General features: G+C 42.5%; 2 protein-coding genes across 5 annotated transcripts; one reads left to right on the top strand and one right to left on the bottom strand.

Annotated features, from left to right (window-relative positions):
• Positions 1 to 255: 255 nt before the first annotated feature.
• Positions 256 to 11,822, top strand: epx (eosinophil peroxidase). 2 transcript variants are annotated; one of them, XM_026364553.1, is made up of 16 exons: positions 256 to 352; positions 472 to 647; positions 830 to 962; positions 1,042 to 1,171; positions 1,246 to 1,452; positions 1,797 to 2,163; positions 2,240 to 2,400; positions 2,478 to 2,736; positions 2,820 to 2,990; positions 3,730 to 3,967; positions 4,049 to 4,260; positions 4,335 to 4,499; positions 5,099 to 5,182; positions 5,269 to 5,365; positions 5,614 to 5,674; positions 11,736 to 11,822. In XM_026364553.1, exons 1-15 carry the CDS (start codon positions 288 to 290, stop codon positions 5,666 to 5,668), a joined length of 2,520 nt encoding a protein of 839 aa, XP_026220338.1. In that variant the 5' UTR covers positions 256 to 287; the 3' UTR covers positions 5,669 to 5,674; positions 11,736 to 11,822. The 2 variants fall into 2 exon arrangements, with proteins under 2 accessions (XP_026220338.1, XP_026220337.1); XM_026364552.1 differs by lacking the exon at positions 11,736 to 11,822 and having other exon boundaries at positions 5,614 to 6,046.
• Positions 6,179 to 15,516, bottom strand: rab3il1 (RAB3A interacting protein (rabin3)-like 1). Of its 3 annotated transcripts, XM_026364554.1 has the most exons (13): positions 15,384 to 15,495; positions 15,223 to 15,315; positions 14,773 to 15,087; positions 11,656 to 11,839; positions 11,424 to 11,519; positions 9,683 to 9,760; positions 9,225 to 9,461; positions 8,464 to 8,592; positions 8,248 to 8,360; positions 8,011 to 8,034; positions 7,583 to 7,682; positions 7,418 to 7,484; positions 6,179 to 7,318 (listed from the first exon to the last, which is right to left on the bottom strand). In XM_026364554.1, the coding sequence occupies exons 3-13, from the start codon at positions 14,985 to 14,987 to the stop codon at positions 7,233 to 7,235; spliced, it is 1,329 nt and encodes a 442-aa protein (XP_026220339.1). In that variant the 5' UTR covers positions 14,988 to 15,087; positions 15,223 to 15,315; positions 15,384 to 15,495; the 3' UTR covers positions 6,179 to 7,232. The 3 variants fall into 3 exon arrangements, with proteins under 3 accessions (XP_026220339.1, XP_026220340.1, XP_026220341.1); XM_026364555.1 differs by lacking the exon at positions 15,223 to 15,315 and having other exon boundaries at positions 15,384 to 15,516; XM_026364556.1 differs by lacking the exon at positions 8,011 to 8,034.
• Positions 15,517 to 15,606: the final 90 nt, after the last annotated feature.

Raw genomic sequence — 15,606 nt, 5'->3', positions numbered from 1 at the left:
ACTCATGGTGAGTTTCTGATTTTCTTCTACTTTCATAGACCAGTGAAGCACATTTCTAGAGATACTTAGACGACCTTTGCTTTCAGGTGCCTTTCGTGGTTCTTGGATTGTTTTGTGTCGTGCTTTCCTTCCCTGAGCACGAATCATCGAACACAGCATTTAACACCTCAGGTAGGATTTCTGTTTTATTGTTACTGGAAAGACCAGGTACTGAGGAGCTTTTCCAGCTGCACCCACACTTTCCTTCGTGGTGTTTTGTAGGAGCTGTGTATCCAGGGTCTGTTTTTATGAAGGAGGCTCTTCAGAAGGCCATTGAGCTGACTGATGCTGCTTATGTCCACACAAGTGAGAGGTAAAAATGACTGAGAAGAGATTTAAGACTGAGCTAAACCACTGCAAACAATAAATAACCTTTACACCTGTACATCTCTGTAAAAAAAACAAACAAAACAAGGCTCTTCATGTTTCCAGGGTGAAGACGTCTCTGTCTGAAGATGCTCTGAGACCCAGTGACCTGCTGGCTCAGTTTAAACAAACTGAAGCCAAAACCAGGACTCAGATCCGGGCTGCTGAACTGCTGGACAACACGGTGGAGCTGATCAGAGAAATGGTCTACACTCACGCTATGGTGCAGCCCAACCCTCATGGTAATGAACAGTTTTGATGATCTTTGCATTTTTATTGAGGATTCTGTTGCACTTAAAAAATCAGAGATTCAACCCACTGAAATAGAACAATACAAACATATGCTGGAAGAAATACACAACAACAACAAGCCAGTACTGAAGTTATTACTTGTATCACTAAGGGTTACTTTATGTTCCTTAAGAGCTGCTGAGTGAAGGAGATGTGGAGAATCTGCTACAGGTGACTGGCTGCTCGGCCGAGTTGCAGAATCCCAGCTGTCAGAGCGACTGTCTGTCCGAGCGCTACAGATCCATCACAGGAGAGTGCAACAACAGGTCAGAGCTGACAGACGCACACTAATCAAATGTAGTGACCGAGCAGTGCTGCCTTCAACTTATTGTGGTCCCTGTTCAGACAACAGCCCAGATGGGGGGCTGCAAACATCCCGTATTCCCGCTGGCTGCCTCCAGAGTATGAGGACGTGTGGGGGACTCCTAGAGGTTGGGACCCAGAGCACACCTACCACAACGTCAGCCTGCCTCCAGTAAGAGTCCTGCAGCAGACTCAGTCATCCTCTGTCCTGTCCTCATCACCTCTCACCTTGTCTTTGTCTTCCAGGTGCGTCTGGTGTCTCAAGAGGTGCTGTTCACTCACAATGACAACATCTCTCTGGACTCCACTCTGTCCCACCTGCTGGTGGAATGGGGTCAGTGGATAGACCACGACATGGTGTTGACACCTCAGAGCCCCAGTACAGCTGCCTTCAGGACTGGAGCTGACTGCACACACACCTGCAGCAGGGATATCCCCTGTTTCCCCATACAGGTGCAGCGTACTACCACCTGCTACTCTAAGTATCTTTAACTCCTTCTATGAGAGGATTCTACGTTTCACCTGCTGTTAGTAGTTGTACGTTGTCCATGGTTTATGAGCATGTCATGCATAGCTCCACTATTTTTCCTCAGTTAAATTCGGAGTTGACTCTGATATAAAACACTCAAACTTACTGAGTTTTTCACAGGAACTATGCCTCCCAAAACAAATATTTGAGATATGTTTCATACAACTTTACAATACACCTTTTAAATTTAATTAAATTAATTAATGTTGACTCCAACGTGAGCATTTATTTTCCCCTTCTTGACAGTGACTAAAACCTCTCATCCCAGATCCCCCCCTCAGATCCTCGTCACGGTGTCCAGAGTTGTATGCCTTTCTTCCGCTCTGCTCCCAGCTGTAGTTCAGGAGTCCTCCCTCATCGCCACCGGGAGCAGCTCAATGCCATCACGTCCTTTGTAGATGCCAGTATGGTGTACGGCAGCACCACCAGTCTGGCATCAGCTCTGAGAAACCACTCCTCTCCACTGGGCTCCATGGCCCTCAACTCCCAGCACTCAGACCACGAGCTGGCCTACCTGCCCTTCCTGCCTCGTCAGCAGGCTCACTCGGACCCCTGCGGCCCTCGTAACTCCACCGTATCAGGGGCATCACAGCGGTCAAAGCACTGGAAGAACACCACCTCCTGTTTTCAAGCTGGTGAGACAGTAAAACATGGATCGTCTGCTCTCTGCAGGCCTCAGTGCGCTGGTTGTTCACAATTAATGTTTCACAGGTGACTCAAGAGCCAATGAGCATCTGGGAATGATCGCGCTGCACACGCTCTTTCTGAGGGAGCACAACCGCCTGGTCAAAGAGCTGCACCTGCTCAACCCTCACTGGAGCCCTGACAGCCTCTATCAGGAGGCCCGCAAGATCATTGGTGCCGTTCATCAGGTATCACTAAGAGTTCAGTTCTTTCACTTCCACCCACTTCAGCGTTCTCAGCATGCTTGCTCCTTCCACCTTTGCAGATCCTAACTTGGGAGTACTACCTGCCGCGAGTCCTCGGTGAAAGCACCATGTCCCTCCTGGTGCCTCCCTACAAGGGTTATGATCCCGAGGTGGATCCCAGCATCGCTAATGTCTTTGCTACGGCTGCATTTCGTTTTGCTCACGTCACCGTGCAGCCGGTGGTGGCCAGGCTGGGGCCAGGATACACTGCAAACTCCCAGCATCCTCTGTTGCCCCTGCATCATTCCCTGTTTGCCTCTTGGAGGGTTGTGCAGGAAGGTAAAGAACACAGCTGTAGATCACTGTACTTTAACTGCATGTGGCATAGTCACCTGTCCAGTTACTGCACTTATGGATTTCAGGTGGTATAGACCCTGTGCTGCGCGGCCTGTTGTTGTCTCCAGCTAAGCTGCAGACTCCAGGTCAAATGATGGTGGAGGAGCTGACAGAGAGGCTGTTTCAGGCACAGGGAGGGATGCCTCTGGACCTCGGGGCCCTTAACCTCCAGAGGGGACGAGACCACGGTCTGCCAGGTACCAGGTTTCCCACCTCTGGAACTCCACAGCTACTATATCGAACAGTATATAATAAACAGACAGGTTTTTGGATATTAATTGTTTATTGTGACAATAAGTATGTGGTACATTGTGTACACCTAGTATATACTATAAACATTCGTCATTCCATCACTAACAGGCCTGTGGAACTAAAACGCTAAGTCGTCACTATGGTCTCAGTTAATTTTCAGCACGTCTGCAGTAAAAGGGATCTGTTGTGTCACGAACCAGTTCCAGATGTAGGAATGTGTGTGGGTTACTGCTCCAGATGCTCACAAGTGGAGAAGCAGTGGTTTGAATAAACAATATTTGTCAGTTGAGGCAGAAATGTGTCCTCAAAAATCATAACACAGGATTTCCTCCATGAATTATTTTGCAGAAGTTGTACATCCCCAGATCTGCTGCTGTCACACTCAGGTTTTAAGAGTTTATTTAGTTTATTGTTTATTTTCTGTCTCTTTCCCTCTTTATTTTTCACAAACTCCTTTGAACAGTGTCATATAAAGTTTGCTTGCTTGTTAAACAGACACCACATTTATTAAATACATGATCTTTGCTGAGTGAAATACTGTTTCTGGCCTTCACCTCAGAGGTTGGTTTTTCATTTCACTGAGCACCAGCAGATCTCGATTGGCAGATGTGCGCCATAAAACATGAACCCCAGTATTTAATGTTCTTCCTTTCTTCTGCTTTCCATCCTGTCTCGTTCTGTCAGGATACAGCTCGTGGCGAAGATTTTGTGGCCTCTCTGTTCCCAACTCTACAGCAGAGCTTGGTGAAATCCTGGGTAACGTCACTCTGGCTCACAAATTCCAGCTTCTGTACGGGACACCACACAACATCGATTTGTGGGTGGGGGCCATCTCTGAGCCAGCTTTGCCCAAAGGCCGAGTCGGTCCGCTTCTGTCCTGCCTGCTGGCCAGACAGTTCCGAGCCCTGAGAGATGGAGACAGGTACAACTAAACTGTCTGCTGATCTACTGCTGACTAACGTGAACGAACAGTGCAGTAATTTAAATGTGTCTGTGCTCTGAGGTTTTGGTGGGAGAGGGACGGAGTGTTCACCAGCACCCAGAAGAGACACCTCCACGCCGTCTCTCTGTCCCGCATCATTTGTGACAACACCCACATCACTCTTGTTCCTGCTGATGCGTTTTCCCGCACCGAGAGCCCTGAGGACATGCTGCCCTGTTCCCACCCTCTCATCCCTCACCTCGACCTCAGCCCTTGGAAAGAACCAGACACAGGTGAGGACAGACGATTACTGCGTGGGATTATCGGGTTTGTCTTCTGTTCTTTTTTTCACTGAGCCCTCTTCCAGATCCCAGCTGTGGTCCAATACCCAGGATCCACTCCGGCTACTCCCTGCTCTGTGACTCCGTAATCCTGTATCAGTGTTATTCTGGCTTCAAGTTGCTGGGATCTTCCTCAGTCAGCTGTGATCCACAGAGCCACCAGTGGAGCCCCGCACCCCCAACGTGTCAAGGTATAGAGCCTAAACTGAGGTTTATTACATTAGTTTTAGTTTTGTTTAAAGTAGTAGTTTTGTTTCTGTTTGCACAGTCACTGGCCACATTATTAGGTATTTCTGACTTGGTATTTCACTTGTGACAAAATGAGTGGAAGAGAGTACTTGACAAAATAATCTCACCACAAGGTCCATTTAGTCACTCGTTTAATACCGATTGTGCAGCCGTAGACATTAAAATCTCCACTTCATGGACACTTTTGGACCATTTTGGGGTGAACTGTAGGTGTTAATTCCGGACGTGTAAACGGCTACGATTACTATTATTTGAGGTCATGTGTAAACTTTGCTTTTAAGGAAAAATGATAGTCAAGAAAGCGCTAAAATAAAAATATAAATTTGAACATGACAATGAGGAAACATCCATCCATTTGTACGTGTCTTGTTGACTTTTATTAAACATTATAGACCTCTAACCTTTCTAATTAGGCTTTTAAGTATGAAGCTGCTAAAATGTGTTTATAACATTATATGATTTTACTTAAATAACTGGAACTTAACACTAGTTTCTACTACACGTTTTTTTTTCAAATCAAATGTGTTTTTGATTTTGACAGATATTAATGAATGTGAAGAACAGATGTCTCCTTGTCCACAAAGCCTGGACTGCCGCAACATACCAGGGTCCTTCATTTGCTCAGGTTGGTTCAGATCATTTTAAAAATAATTTAACTATCAGTCAACTTATGATCAACAACATTTCTTTGTATGTGTTGCACTGGTCCAGAGTCCTCCTCGCTGTCTGGCGTCTCTGTCGCTGCTGCAGTGATAGTAGTGGTCGGTGGTGTTGCTGTGCTGGTGATGATCATGATCTGTTATCGAAGGTGAGTTACTGAAGGTAGAAATCAATTTAATTGACTTTAATGGAGATAATTTATACAAATACTACAGTCCAAGTTTGTGAACGGACCAAATCCAATTGGGGAAAAACACATTTATTCATTATTAAATCAATACAGATTCAAAAAATTAATAAAAAGAAATAAAACACTCAATTCATCCCTGAACAACAACAACAAAACATTAAAACACTGGGTTTGAAATAAGAACATATCCACTGTCTTTCTTACAGACATTTCCCTAAGAAAGAAGAATTAGTCACTGCTGGCTGCTGCCAAGTCCACTGAACATCTGTAAGAGTTTTAATTTTTACTCTGTTATGTCTGGAATTTGACAATTATCTTGTGAAATATCTTTCTGCATCAGTCTGTCTCCCTGTTGTTGAACACTGGAGAAAAGATGTGTATTACGTTCTGTTTTAACCTGTATGACGAGGCCATCAAAACAGAATAACAAGCTTATCTAAGTCTTTTAGTCCAGAAAGTAAAATCTCACTGGAATGTTTGCTTGGAAACCAGATTTTCACACCATAAAGCCATAAAGTCCCTCTGAGCAGGAAATGGTCTCAGTACTTTCTTTATATTCCCGCACTTGATTCATATTTGCAAACCGGTTTAGTTCCATTGAGTGTGTATCAGGATAAACAAGCAGGCCTTAATTATGACCTTAATCTGAAACCAAACCAGTAATGTGCCCTGAGAGAAATGGGTTAGTGTGGCATCCAGTTGTACTGGAGAGAAAGACAAAGTCAGATCAGGTAATTCCTCAGCTATAAATCACACATTGTACGCAGGTGATAGACTATGATGCCTTGTGTTTAATGGTGTGTTTACACTGGCAGACACACAGTTAATGATCAGTACACTAAGGTCAAGAACATCAAAGCCCTAAATTTGGCTAAGAAGCAGTTATTGCACGTTCGGACACAATATTTTCAATCTTTTCTCTTCAAAGGTCTTTCCTGTAAAAATGGTCATGAATGGTAAATCTTCACTATGAGGTACAACCGATACTCACCGCATAATATGGCTATGTACTGCACTAATGCAGTGTAATTTATGGCTTATACTACTTGATGCAGACGCTCAACAGTTGAGCTATCACTCATATTAAAGCTTGTTAGTTCCTGTTTACACTGTAAAGCTGTCACTATTTTGAATGTGGAGCTGTAATAATTCATTCATAAACAGTATATCTGATTACAGAGTACAGGCGAACATGAAACTGAAACTCTAGACAATGCAAGACCATCCATTATGTTAAGGCCATGCTCAGACAAAAAGTCACGGTGTTTGAACTGACAGTAACTACGAGAACTAGAGAGAAATATATTTATGTAAAAATCCCAATCATTGCTATGTGGTAACTACATGGATATTAACCTCACATATCTTAAATATATTGTTTTCTAAATACATAACACTTGAGGTAAGAGACAAACTAAACTCTTTGCTTTCACCCTGCATTGTGCTCATCTTTACAACAGACTAATGCCTGAAACATGATACATAAAATCTCCACCAGGGAGTTTTGGAGCTTACGAGATAAAAAGCAGAAACAATTCTCGCTAATGAGATCTACTGTACGCCTGCAGAATAACGGAAAAACATTTTACATGTTGGGAGTCATGTTCATTTTCTTCTAGCTGTGCTGGTTCAGTTTAAAATTGTCTTACTGCATATCCAAAAGTGGTACTAGAGGATCTTCTGCTTCCCTTGTTGCTTGGTCTCTGCTGCAAAAACTGATCCAACACACCCATTAGTTACCACAGTTTAACCCAGACTTGTCCGAATAGTCGAGGTCCTGGGATCCCGCCTTCCTGTCAGATGTTTCCGTGGAATGTCAGGTCCTCTAGCTCTGGTCAGTGAGGTAAAAGCCCAACTTGGCCACAGTCATCTCTCTGCGGAGACGCATGACCTCCCAAAACATCTGCTCCGCTGGACAAAGGAAAATAAACAAGATACATTTAGGCTGAATAAAACCCAGGAGACAATAAAAATCTAAAATATTTTGAACAGAAACCGGTTTTAACTTACCATCGTGTCTCACCAGGCCTTGCTGAATGTAGCGGATGTAAGTAAAAAAATTGCAAACTGCTGTGATCTAGAAAGTTGAAATGAGAAGGTCACAGGTAGCAACATGTCACAGCAGTAACAGAAGCATATCTAAAAAAAAAAAGTTACAAAGAAAGTGATAATTACCCGTGCTCGACTGGAAGGAGAGATGTAATAGTAGCTCTCTTTGTCACCAAGTTTAATGCGATGTCGACAGAGCCGCGACATGCCACTCAACGCACATTTTCTACAAGCAGAGAAAAAAATGACACATGAAGGACGTGGGTACACAGTGATTGTTTTATCATAGCGAACACTTAACATGAAGGTATCCTAATTTTAAATGAACACTAAAGACACAACACACTCCAGCTGGTACGATTTAGAGACTAAGGGCAAAAAAAAACAAAGGTACACATTCAGGAAGTTAGTCACTAGAAGAGGAAAAGGTTACAGGTTGCATTAATGTACACCGAGACACATACAGAATCTCATCTGGGTTATGTGTTTATAGATTTTCAGACATGCTACAGTTGTTTGTGTTAGTGAGAAACTGAACACGTGGGGGAACTTACGTCTCTATTGCTGCTCTAAAGCCACTGGAAAAAAAAGATTTTTAAAAACAGAGTGATTAGAAAAGTGCCCGCTGATTAAGACCCGTTAAGATACATGGTAAGACTGTGACCATAAATCATCAGAGGAGAACCCAAAACCAAATTAGAGAGAACTCAGTGTTGACTTGGCTGACCTTTAAAGGGGGGTTGTGTAAGAGAGGAGAGGTTGATGGTTAATATGTAGACATGATTACTCACTTAGGGCCTCCACACTCTATAGCTGAGGCTTTAACCATGGGTAGTGCTGACATGGCCACAGGCTCAATGGTCAGAGAGTTGTTTTCCACTGCACTCTGCACCAGCTGGGACAGCTTTAGAGAGCAGGAAACAACAATGTTAACATAACTTCAAACACTGAATTATGACAAATGCAGCAGTGTGAGTAATTGTGCAAAGAAGCCGTGAGACTGTGACCTCAGATCTAGTGAAGGACAGGCAGGGTCCGATGTCTTCTCTGTAAATACGACTCAAGAAGGCTGACGAACGATCTAGTGTCGGATGTTCCTTCCACATCAAAAACTCTGCATAAAGAACTGAGTCCATCTGCAAAGAGTACACAGTTTATCACTCATGATGTCAGTAAGTGCCATTTACACATGCTGGTCTGCCCAACATGAGCAATTTGGGCTTTAGTGTCTTACTCAAGACCACTTTGACACGTGGACGCAATGAGGAGAAAGTGTCTGCAAAGTGGCAGACAAACTCACATCCCTACAGCAATGCTGCTAGCATGTCTAAAAATATCAACTGCAGAGAGTTGGATTCATAAATTAGTGCAAGAAGCATAAGGAGGCTGTGTGTGCTCATGACAAATTGTTTTTGGCCCTTAGTTGTCGACAGCTACAATACAGGTTGAAGGGATGTGGTTACCTGTCTGCTGTCAGTGCCTAGCCCCTCCCCCCGCTCCTGCCAATAAGGGTCATAGTTCAAACTGACAGACTGTCCAGGAACCAGACAGAGAATCAGGGAGAGGAGAGCAGGAACAGCAGGCTAAGAGAGAAAGACAGAAAGTGAAGGACAGAAGTCAGGCAGACGTTAGTAGTGTGAGAAAAGAAACAACCAACAAGAGATAAAGTTTGGAAACAGGGAAAAGAACAGGAAAAGGAAAAGTCCAAAGCTGCAGAAACATATTTTAAGTAGAAGACGGACGAATGTACAGATGCTGTTTAGGTTACCTCTCGGTCCTCTTTGACCACAGGCTGAATGGAAACTGGCGAAGGCTCTGGTTTTGCAGAAGAGGGTGGAAAGGTTCCACCTGTGCTCTTGTTGCGGATGTGTCCGCCAATATGTTTGTACGCCCCCCTGGTTCCTGAAGATTGTAGCTGTGGATGCAGCTGGCGGTTTGGTGAAGATGGCGTGGACGTCAACACCAGAGTCTTAAGAGCCGTCACCTCTGCTTGCAGAACATCAATCTGGGAGCCAGACACAGAACGAGTACAGACAAAAACATGAGAAAGCCATGAAATCTGACGATGTGACCTACTCAGAGTAGCAGCCTATTTTAAGACTGATCAGAGATGGATTCAAAAATAGTTTGAGGGCAATTTAAAGTTATTTTAATAGAACAATGGGACAAAGATCTACTCCTATTGCATCTCATAATTAAGTGCAGAGCAGGAACAACATGACACACCTTCCCCTGAGCCTCCTTCAGTTGTTTCTCTGCCGCTGCTTGTTTGACGTTAGCTTCACGCACCATTTTGTGAGCTTCCTGTGGTGAAACAGATTAAATTAACAGAGTTAAAACTCTCTGCGTAGAGGACGTCATTTATCTTTTAAAAAAGTGAGACGTTATTAATCATTCACACGTTCTACATGACAAATGTAAAGACACAACTCTATTTTTTACATGCACATCCAGGTAGTATCCAGGTTTTGAGCCTTATCCTGGTATTGATCATATTGTGGATTGTAAGTATGTTTCTAATAATCTGTGTGCACTTCTGCCTGTTAAAAAAAGATCACAACCAGGACACTCATCTACAGGTAACATGTTATCATGTCCACATGTGGTTATCATGAATATAGCAATTATCCAACAGACAGGGAGAACCTTTAACATTCATCAATATTATCAGTCATGTTTCTGTAGACTATAAGCTCTGTTTGGCCCCTGACTGCTCCTGAGAAAAATATCTGAATCTTCAGCTTCTAAACACTCCACTAATGTCATCAGCTAGTCATTAACTGTGTCTGCCTGCTCTGTGGTGCAGGTGGTGAACAGGGGGTCAAAGGTTTTTTTTTGCTGAAAACAGTGTGCTGTAAACAAAGTTGATGACAAATGTGTTTTCCACCCAAAGAGGCTTAAAGTGTCTGTAGCTTAGAAAAAGTGCAGAACCTTTGAATCATTTTCTGTGGGTTGACCACTGCATCACATTCACTGGATCCATAATTGCTGTTCAAGTGTCCACTGCAGGTTTAAGGTGCTGAATGTGTCTACATTTACAAGTGCAAAAATGTTTGTTGCAACAAAATACTTAAATCCATTTTTCTGTATTAACTATTCTTAGTAACAGGTGACTTCCTGTACAATCTAGATTTAGTACTGCAACACATTTTTGCATTTCACCTGCCTATTTACAGTGTACAGAACTATAGATTTCTGCAAACAGCTACCTTTGATATCTATTTTTAATACCTTTTTAGCATCCTTATCTTCTTTCTCCACCTTAAACTTAATGGTAATTCAGCTCTTAATCCAATCTGAGCCATGCATGAGTTCTAACACTCAAATGAGACAGCTGGCCAAGTATCTGACTACTTCTATACTGGTTCTTTGTTAAAGAGTCTCACTGATTTATTCACTTCAATTAAAGTTGAGACTTGGCACTTTCAGAGAGTAATGTCCATAATTTTGTATCAAGCTGAATGTGCTGAAATACTGGTCCTGAAGAAAAAAGATGTGTAGCTGTGCCAATAATTATGTTTGGACGGTATGTGAAAGGGGTTGTTGTAGTGGTGAACCCAGAGAACTGCCATATGACTCATGTTGTTAGAGCTGTTCTCCTCAGGTCTACATAACATGCTCATAATTCTACTGCTGACACATAATTTACTGTCATTGCTCTTATGATCTCCTGCAGCTGCAGTCAGTGGTTTTCAGCTAAAACACTCTTCACTGAAGATGTTTCCTCTGAAGTTGGAGGAAACTGGAACCAGACTTACAAAGGAGAGTGAAAGTTACACATCATGTGTAAATAAGAAACTACTGGCTAACAAGTTAAATCTAAACTATGTCAATGCTTTTAGATAATGCAGGTTTATGACTTATATGTTAAGGTGTTAAATTCGTTTTTACCACAGAGCAAATTGTACATTTTAGGCTTGTGTCAAAATTACAGTGCACTCAGCATAGGGAAATGATTACTGCTTACTTCAAACAGGCTGGCAGTCAGCTCCTCCAGCTCTTGCTCCAGCTGATTCCTGACCTGCGACAGACGTTCACACTCCTTGTCTTTTAGTTTCAGTTCCTGAGTTATGTAGAAGAAAATGTTGCAACCACGTTTAACAGGGAAGCACATTTGCATCGTTAACATATTTATTTTTAAGTCACACTATGCTTTGTGTTGCTTTGTGTGTGCATCAGCGTAAAGTAGGTTACAATACCCTCTTTGCGGCGTCCAGCTGTTCCCTGAGGATCTCTGAGCCCTTCTCTCTGATTTCTTTTTCTTTGATTTCCAATGAAGAGCTGCGGAGCCGGGAGAGGTCACCATGGTCTCTGCCAGAGGTGGGCACAGCCTGGCCTCCCTCCTCCACCCTGGACTCTGGCTCAGGATCCAGATCTACCAACCTAAACATATACACACACACACACAAAAACATCATCAGCATGGTTATTGAAAGGACATTCACTGACCCTTTACGTCTTGATGGTTGCTTTAAAGATAATGTCTGATTTACAATTTGCATTATTTTGTTTTTAGGTTCTGTTTTGGTCCTGTCGTGGTTGCTTAGTGTGTGTGCATGTTTGAACTGGGACTGCTGATGTAAATTACAGTTAAGATTACTTGGTACAATATGTTAAATTGCTATGTTTATGCCGGTGACTACAAACAGTGTTTAAGGTACAAGGCAGAAGGTGGTAGACCCCAAACCTTTTTAATTTAAAGGGTTCACAAATTAAATTCAAAGTGATCATAATGAGAAGCATCTCTACATCTGTTTCACTGTAGCTCTGGGTTATATATAGTTATTGAAACTATATGATTTTGTCATGATAAAATATCCTTTAACAAATATCGTTATACACTAGTTGGGTACACCTAGTTAAAACTAATAAATCCTATCAATGTTAAAGGTCAGATGCATTATTTAGTTTAATAAAGTTTATGTTCATTTAAGATGTTATACTAAAGCTCATAAATAGTGTCTCTGGTCATTTATAGTCAATGTCAACAAAACTGGTTAGGTTATATTGAATAATTTACCGTAGAAGTAATTATAACTTTCATAAAGTTGGACTGCTTAACTAGCTGTCTTTTTTCTATTACATGTAAAGGGACAATCTGAATATAAAGCTAATTAAACAGTAAAAACAAAACAATATTTCTTTATTATCCTCTTTCCCAGTTCTAACATGAAACATTAAACACTGCTGCGACTGAAATCACAGGAGACCACTCAGGGACCCCGAGCCGCAGATTGGGACCCTCTGTTACAGCACTAACAAGTCAAAAACAATGTCACTGTAAATAAAGCACAGACTTTGTTAGCCGAAGTTATTCTGTAAAGTTAATGTTCAAAGCAGCAAAGTACCAACAAACATGAGCTCATTAAACGGGAGCTTTAGCTCGGAGTCGTTAGCTTCAACTTTTTGATACGGAGGTTCGTCAGTATCCGCCCTTACCCCGTCACTGTCCGGCGGATAAACCTCCCACCCTGTCCGTGCGGCTCTCAGCTTGTGTCCTGCAGGGTCCGTCTGCTGTGGCCGCAGTTAAATTAATTTAAAAACAGCAGAAACTGAGCCAAGTCTGGTTTCAGTGAAACTAATCTGAGCCGTGTTAAAGCTCAAACCAGCGCAGGAATGCGGACGCTGACGTCGACAGGACGAGGACGGAGCAGCAGAGGTCACAAACCCTAAAGCATCCAGTTTAAAGTGTGACTCCGACTCGGTTTGCACTTTCCCAGCCGTAGATTTCACTTATTTCTTCTCAACTCTGCGGTCATCTAGAAAAAACACAGACCCTCCTCTGTGTCCCTGCCTCTTTGTCAGGTCACATGACGCCGCATCCCGAGCGACAGATCCGGAGCCAGAGGAGCTGCAGAAACACCCAGCTCCGCTACACGGACACGTCCATCCTATTCTGGTTTAGGTGGTATAAAACCTCATTATCTGACTTGTCTTTAAGTCTCCACACAAATTGTCTCAAGGGTAAGGTAGTTTTTTTATTTTTTTCACCGAATATTCGTGATACAATGCATCATTATAACATCATAAAAACTAAACACATCAGCTCATTACAGTCAGTTTAACCCTACTTAAAGTAGTAGACAAACATGAGCAGATATTTTTTGTCACTAGGCCAAAACCAATATTGATTTTTATAATGATGTCGGTATTTATGTCGGCTGATGAGCTAATAAAATGCCAAGTTACACAGTCTAACAATAAGGGAATTCTTGAGAAAATTATTGTTTTGTGTTTCTATATAAAAAACTCTATCTGCATCTATACATACCACACTATGAGAGTCAATACAATCTTGCCCCTCTCCCTCTACAAATACACATTAAAGGTTTTACCATAAACATGTCAGTAAAAGTTTGTGCTGCCCCGGAGAATGACGGGTTTAAGACACTGGCCATGTAATCCCAGCGTCCCTGGTTTGAGTTTAGCCAGAGATCCACCATGTCTTTCCACTCATTTCCTGTCAGCTCGCTGTACTATTTAATAAAGACAAACATTGAAATCATAACAAATCCTGACGTGACCCTGCAGGAGGCCTACAGAGAACACTAAACGTACTGTTCTGTCTATGAACATGTTGTTGTACCACCTCAGGTTCCTCTGCTTTATTACATTTGTCTCATGGCTGTAACGCAGATTATGATTTTACATGCAAAAAAGTCCTAAGATGACATCACGTTAAGTAGAAACTACAGAATTTACATATGTTGTCATTTGACTACACCACCCGACTACTACTCTATTGTGACTGTCGCAGCCAAAAGCAATAACACTCTGATAGGTCACATTCTGCACAACACGTTCTTGTTACCTTCAAGTTACCTTTTAACAAATGTTACACAACAGGGTTTAGGCCGAACATCTTGTTCAAGGTAACCACATCTGAAAAAGCTTTTCGGGTAAACGGTGTGCAAATATACATACATGTCTCCACTCTAAGTTGATAGACAGAGGATTTGGGAAAAAGTGTCATAATTCCTACACACTGTCATTGTGGTAGCCGTTGGTGAGTTATCCGGGGAGAGTCACCATTTAGTGGCTTTAGGAAGTCTTCACACCCTTCACTTTTGGCACTTAATTGTGTCTAATTAAGTCTCTATAATCTTCTAACATCAGTTTGGATGGGAAGCATCTATAAACTGCCATCTTCAGGTCTCTCCACCACAGATATTTTATGAGATTTAAGTCTCTACTTCACAGCAAACAACTAATATTATGCTGATGCTGTTTTCTATCAACTAAAGAAGGTGAACCAAACCCGTGCTGGACCTCTATTGAGTTCAATACCCTGCTAAACCCATAGGTTAAACGCTTACCGTCCAACAACACAACCTTCCTCTTCAGGTTCCCTGCTGGACTGTCTGGAAGTGGCCTGTCCCAGCACATCAGGTGTCCCAAAGAAGACTGCAGAGGAATATACTGCTATCCCAGCTCTCCCCGCCTTGAGGACTTCATATCCCAGGCTGGAAGACGTTGAAGACGGCGGAGACGAGGAAATCTGAACACTGTGAATTCCCTCAAAAGCATCCATGTCAGTCCTTTTTTAGCTCATGCAGTCTCATCAGTAGTATTTGATGTAACGTGTCTATTTTTTTGAGGGGTTTATCCTGATGCTTGTGAATGCTAAACACCTAAAATGCAGAAAACAGAGTTATGTACTGCAACTTAAAAGAAAACTAAATAGCTTTCACCAAACACACCTAACACTGGGTTCTCCAGTAGTCACTAGATAAGCTATGACCTGCAGTGTTCAAGCTACAACTCACTTCTTCCCTCTCTGAAGGCTGGACAGACAGAGGAGGTCAGGTGCTTTTCTTTGCAGCTTGTCACACTAAAGGAATTTGTTTCTTTGAGATATCCTGTGTAAACATGAGGTACGTTCAAGTATCACACACACAGTCCAAAAAAATACACAGCATATACTCACCAAAGTGGACAAAACTGATTCCCAGTTGTTGCCAGTTCATCAAAATGTGTAAAAACTGCAGAAAGAGTGCGCTGAAAGCCTCTTGATTAAGAGTTTAGCAAGCTGAGCGCTGTCTGCACCTCGCCCTGTTCTTAGTCTCCTGGTTAGACAGGAAAGGTTAATAACTAATAGCTTCTGACCAGTAACAACGCAGCTGTACACATTTCTTCCAGCAGAGGGGAGT

This window comes from Anabas testudineus, chromosome 6 (genome assembly GCF_900324465.2).
Source record: "Anabas testudineus chromosome 6, fAnaTes1.2, whole genome shotgun sequence".
Classification (NCBI taxonomy): domain Eukaryota; kingdom Metazoa; phylum Chordata; class Actinopteri; order Anabantiformes; family Anabantidae; genus Anabas; species Anabas testudineus.
This window is presented reverse-complemented; position numbering and strand designations above follow the sequence as displayed.

Excerpts from the sequence above, each read along its gene's own strand:
- epx (XM_026364553.1), top strand. The coding sequence starts at position 288 with ATGAAGGAGGCTCTTCAGAAGGCCATTGAGCTGACTGATGCTGCTTAT. Across the intron at positions 1,453-1,796 it reads TCCCCTGTTTCCCCATACAG|ATCCCCCCCTCAGATCCTCG; the intron begins GTGCAGCGTACT and ends CTCTCATCCCAG. Across the intron at positions 4,500-5,098 it reads CGCACCCCCAACGTGTCAAG|ATATTAATGAATGTGAAGAA; the intron begins GTATAGAGCCTA and ends TGATTTTGACAG.
- rab3il1 (XM_026364555.1), bottom strand. The coding sequence starts at position 14,987 with ATGGATGCTTTTGAGGGAATTCACAGTGTTCAGATTTCCTCGTCTCCG. Across the intron at positions 11,520-11,655 it reads AGCTGGACGCCGCAAAGAGG|GAACTGAAACTAAAAGACAA; the intron begins GTATTGTAACCT and ends TACATAACTCAG. Across the intron at positions 7,485-7,582 it reads CTCCTTCCAGTCGAGCACGG|ATCACAGCAGTTTGCAATTT; the intron begins GTAATTATCACT and ends TCAACTTTCTAG.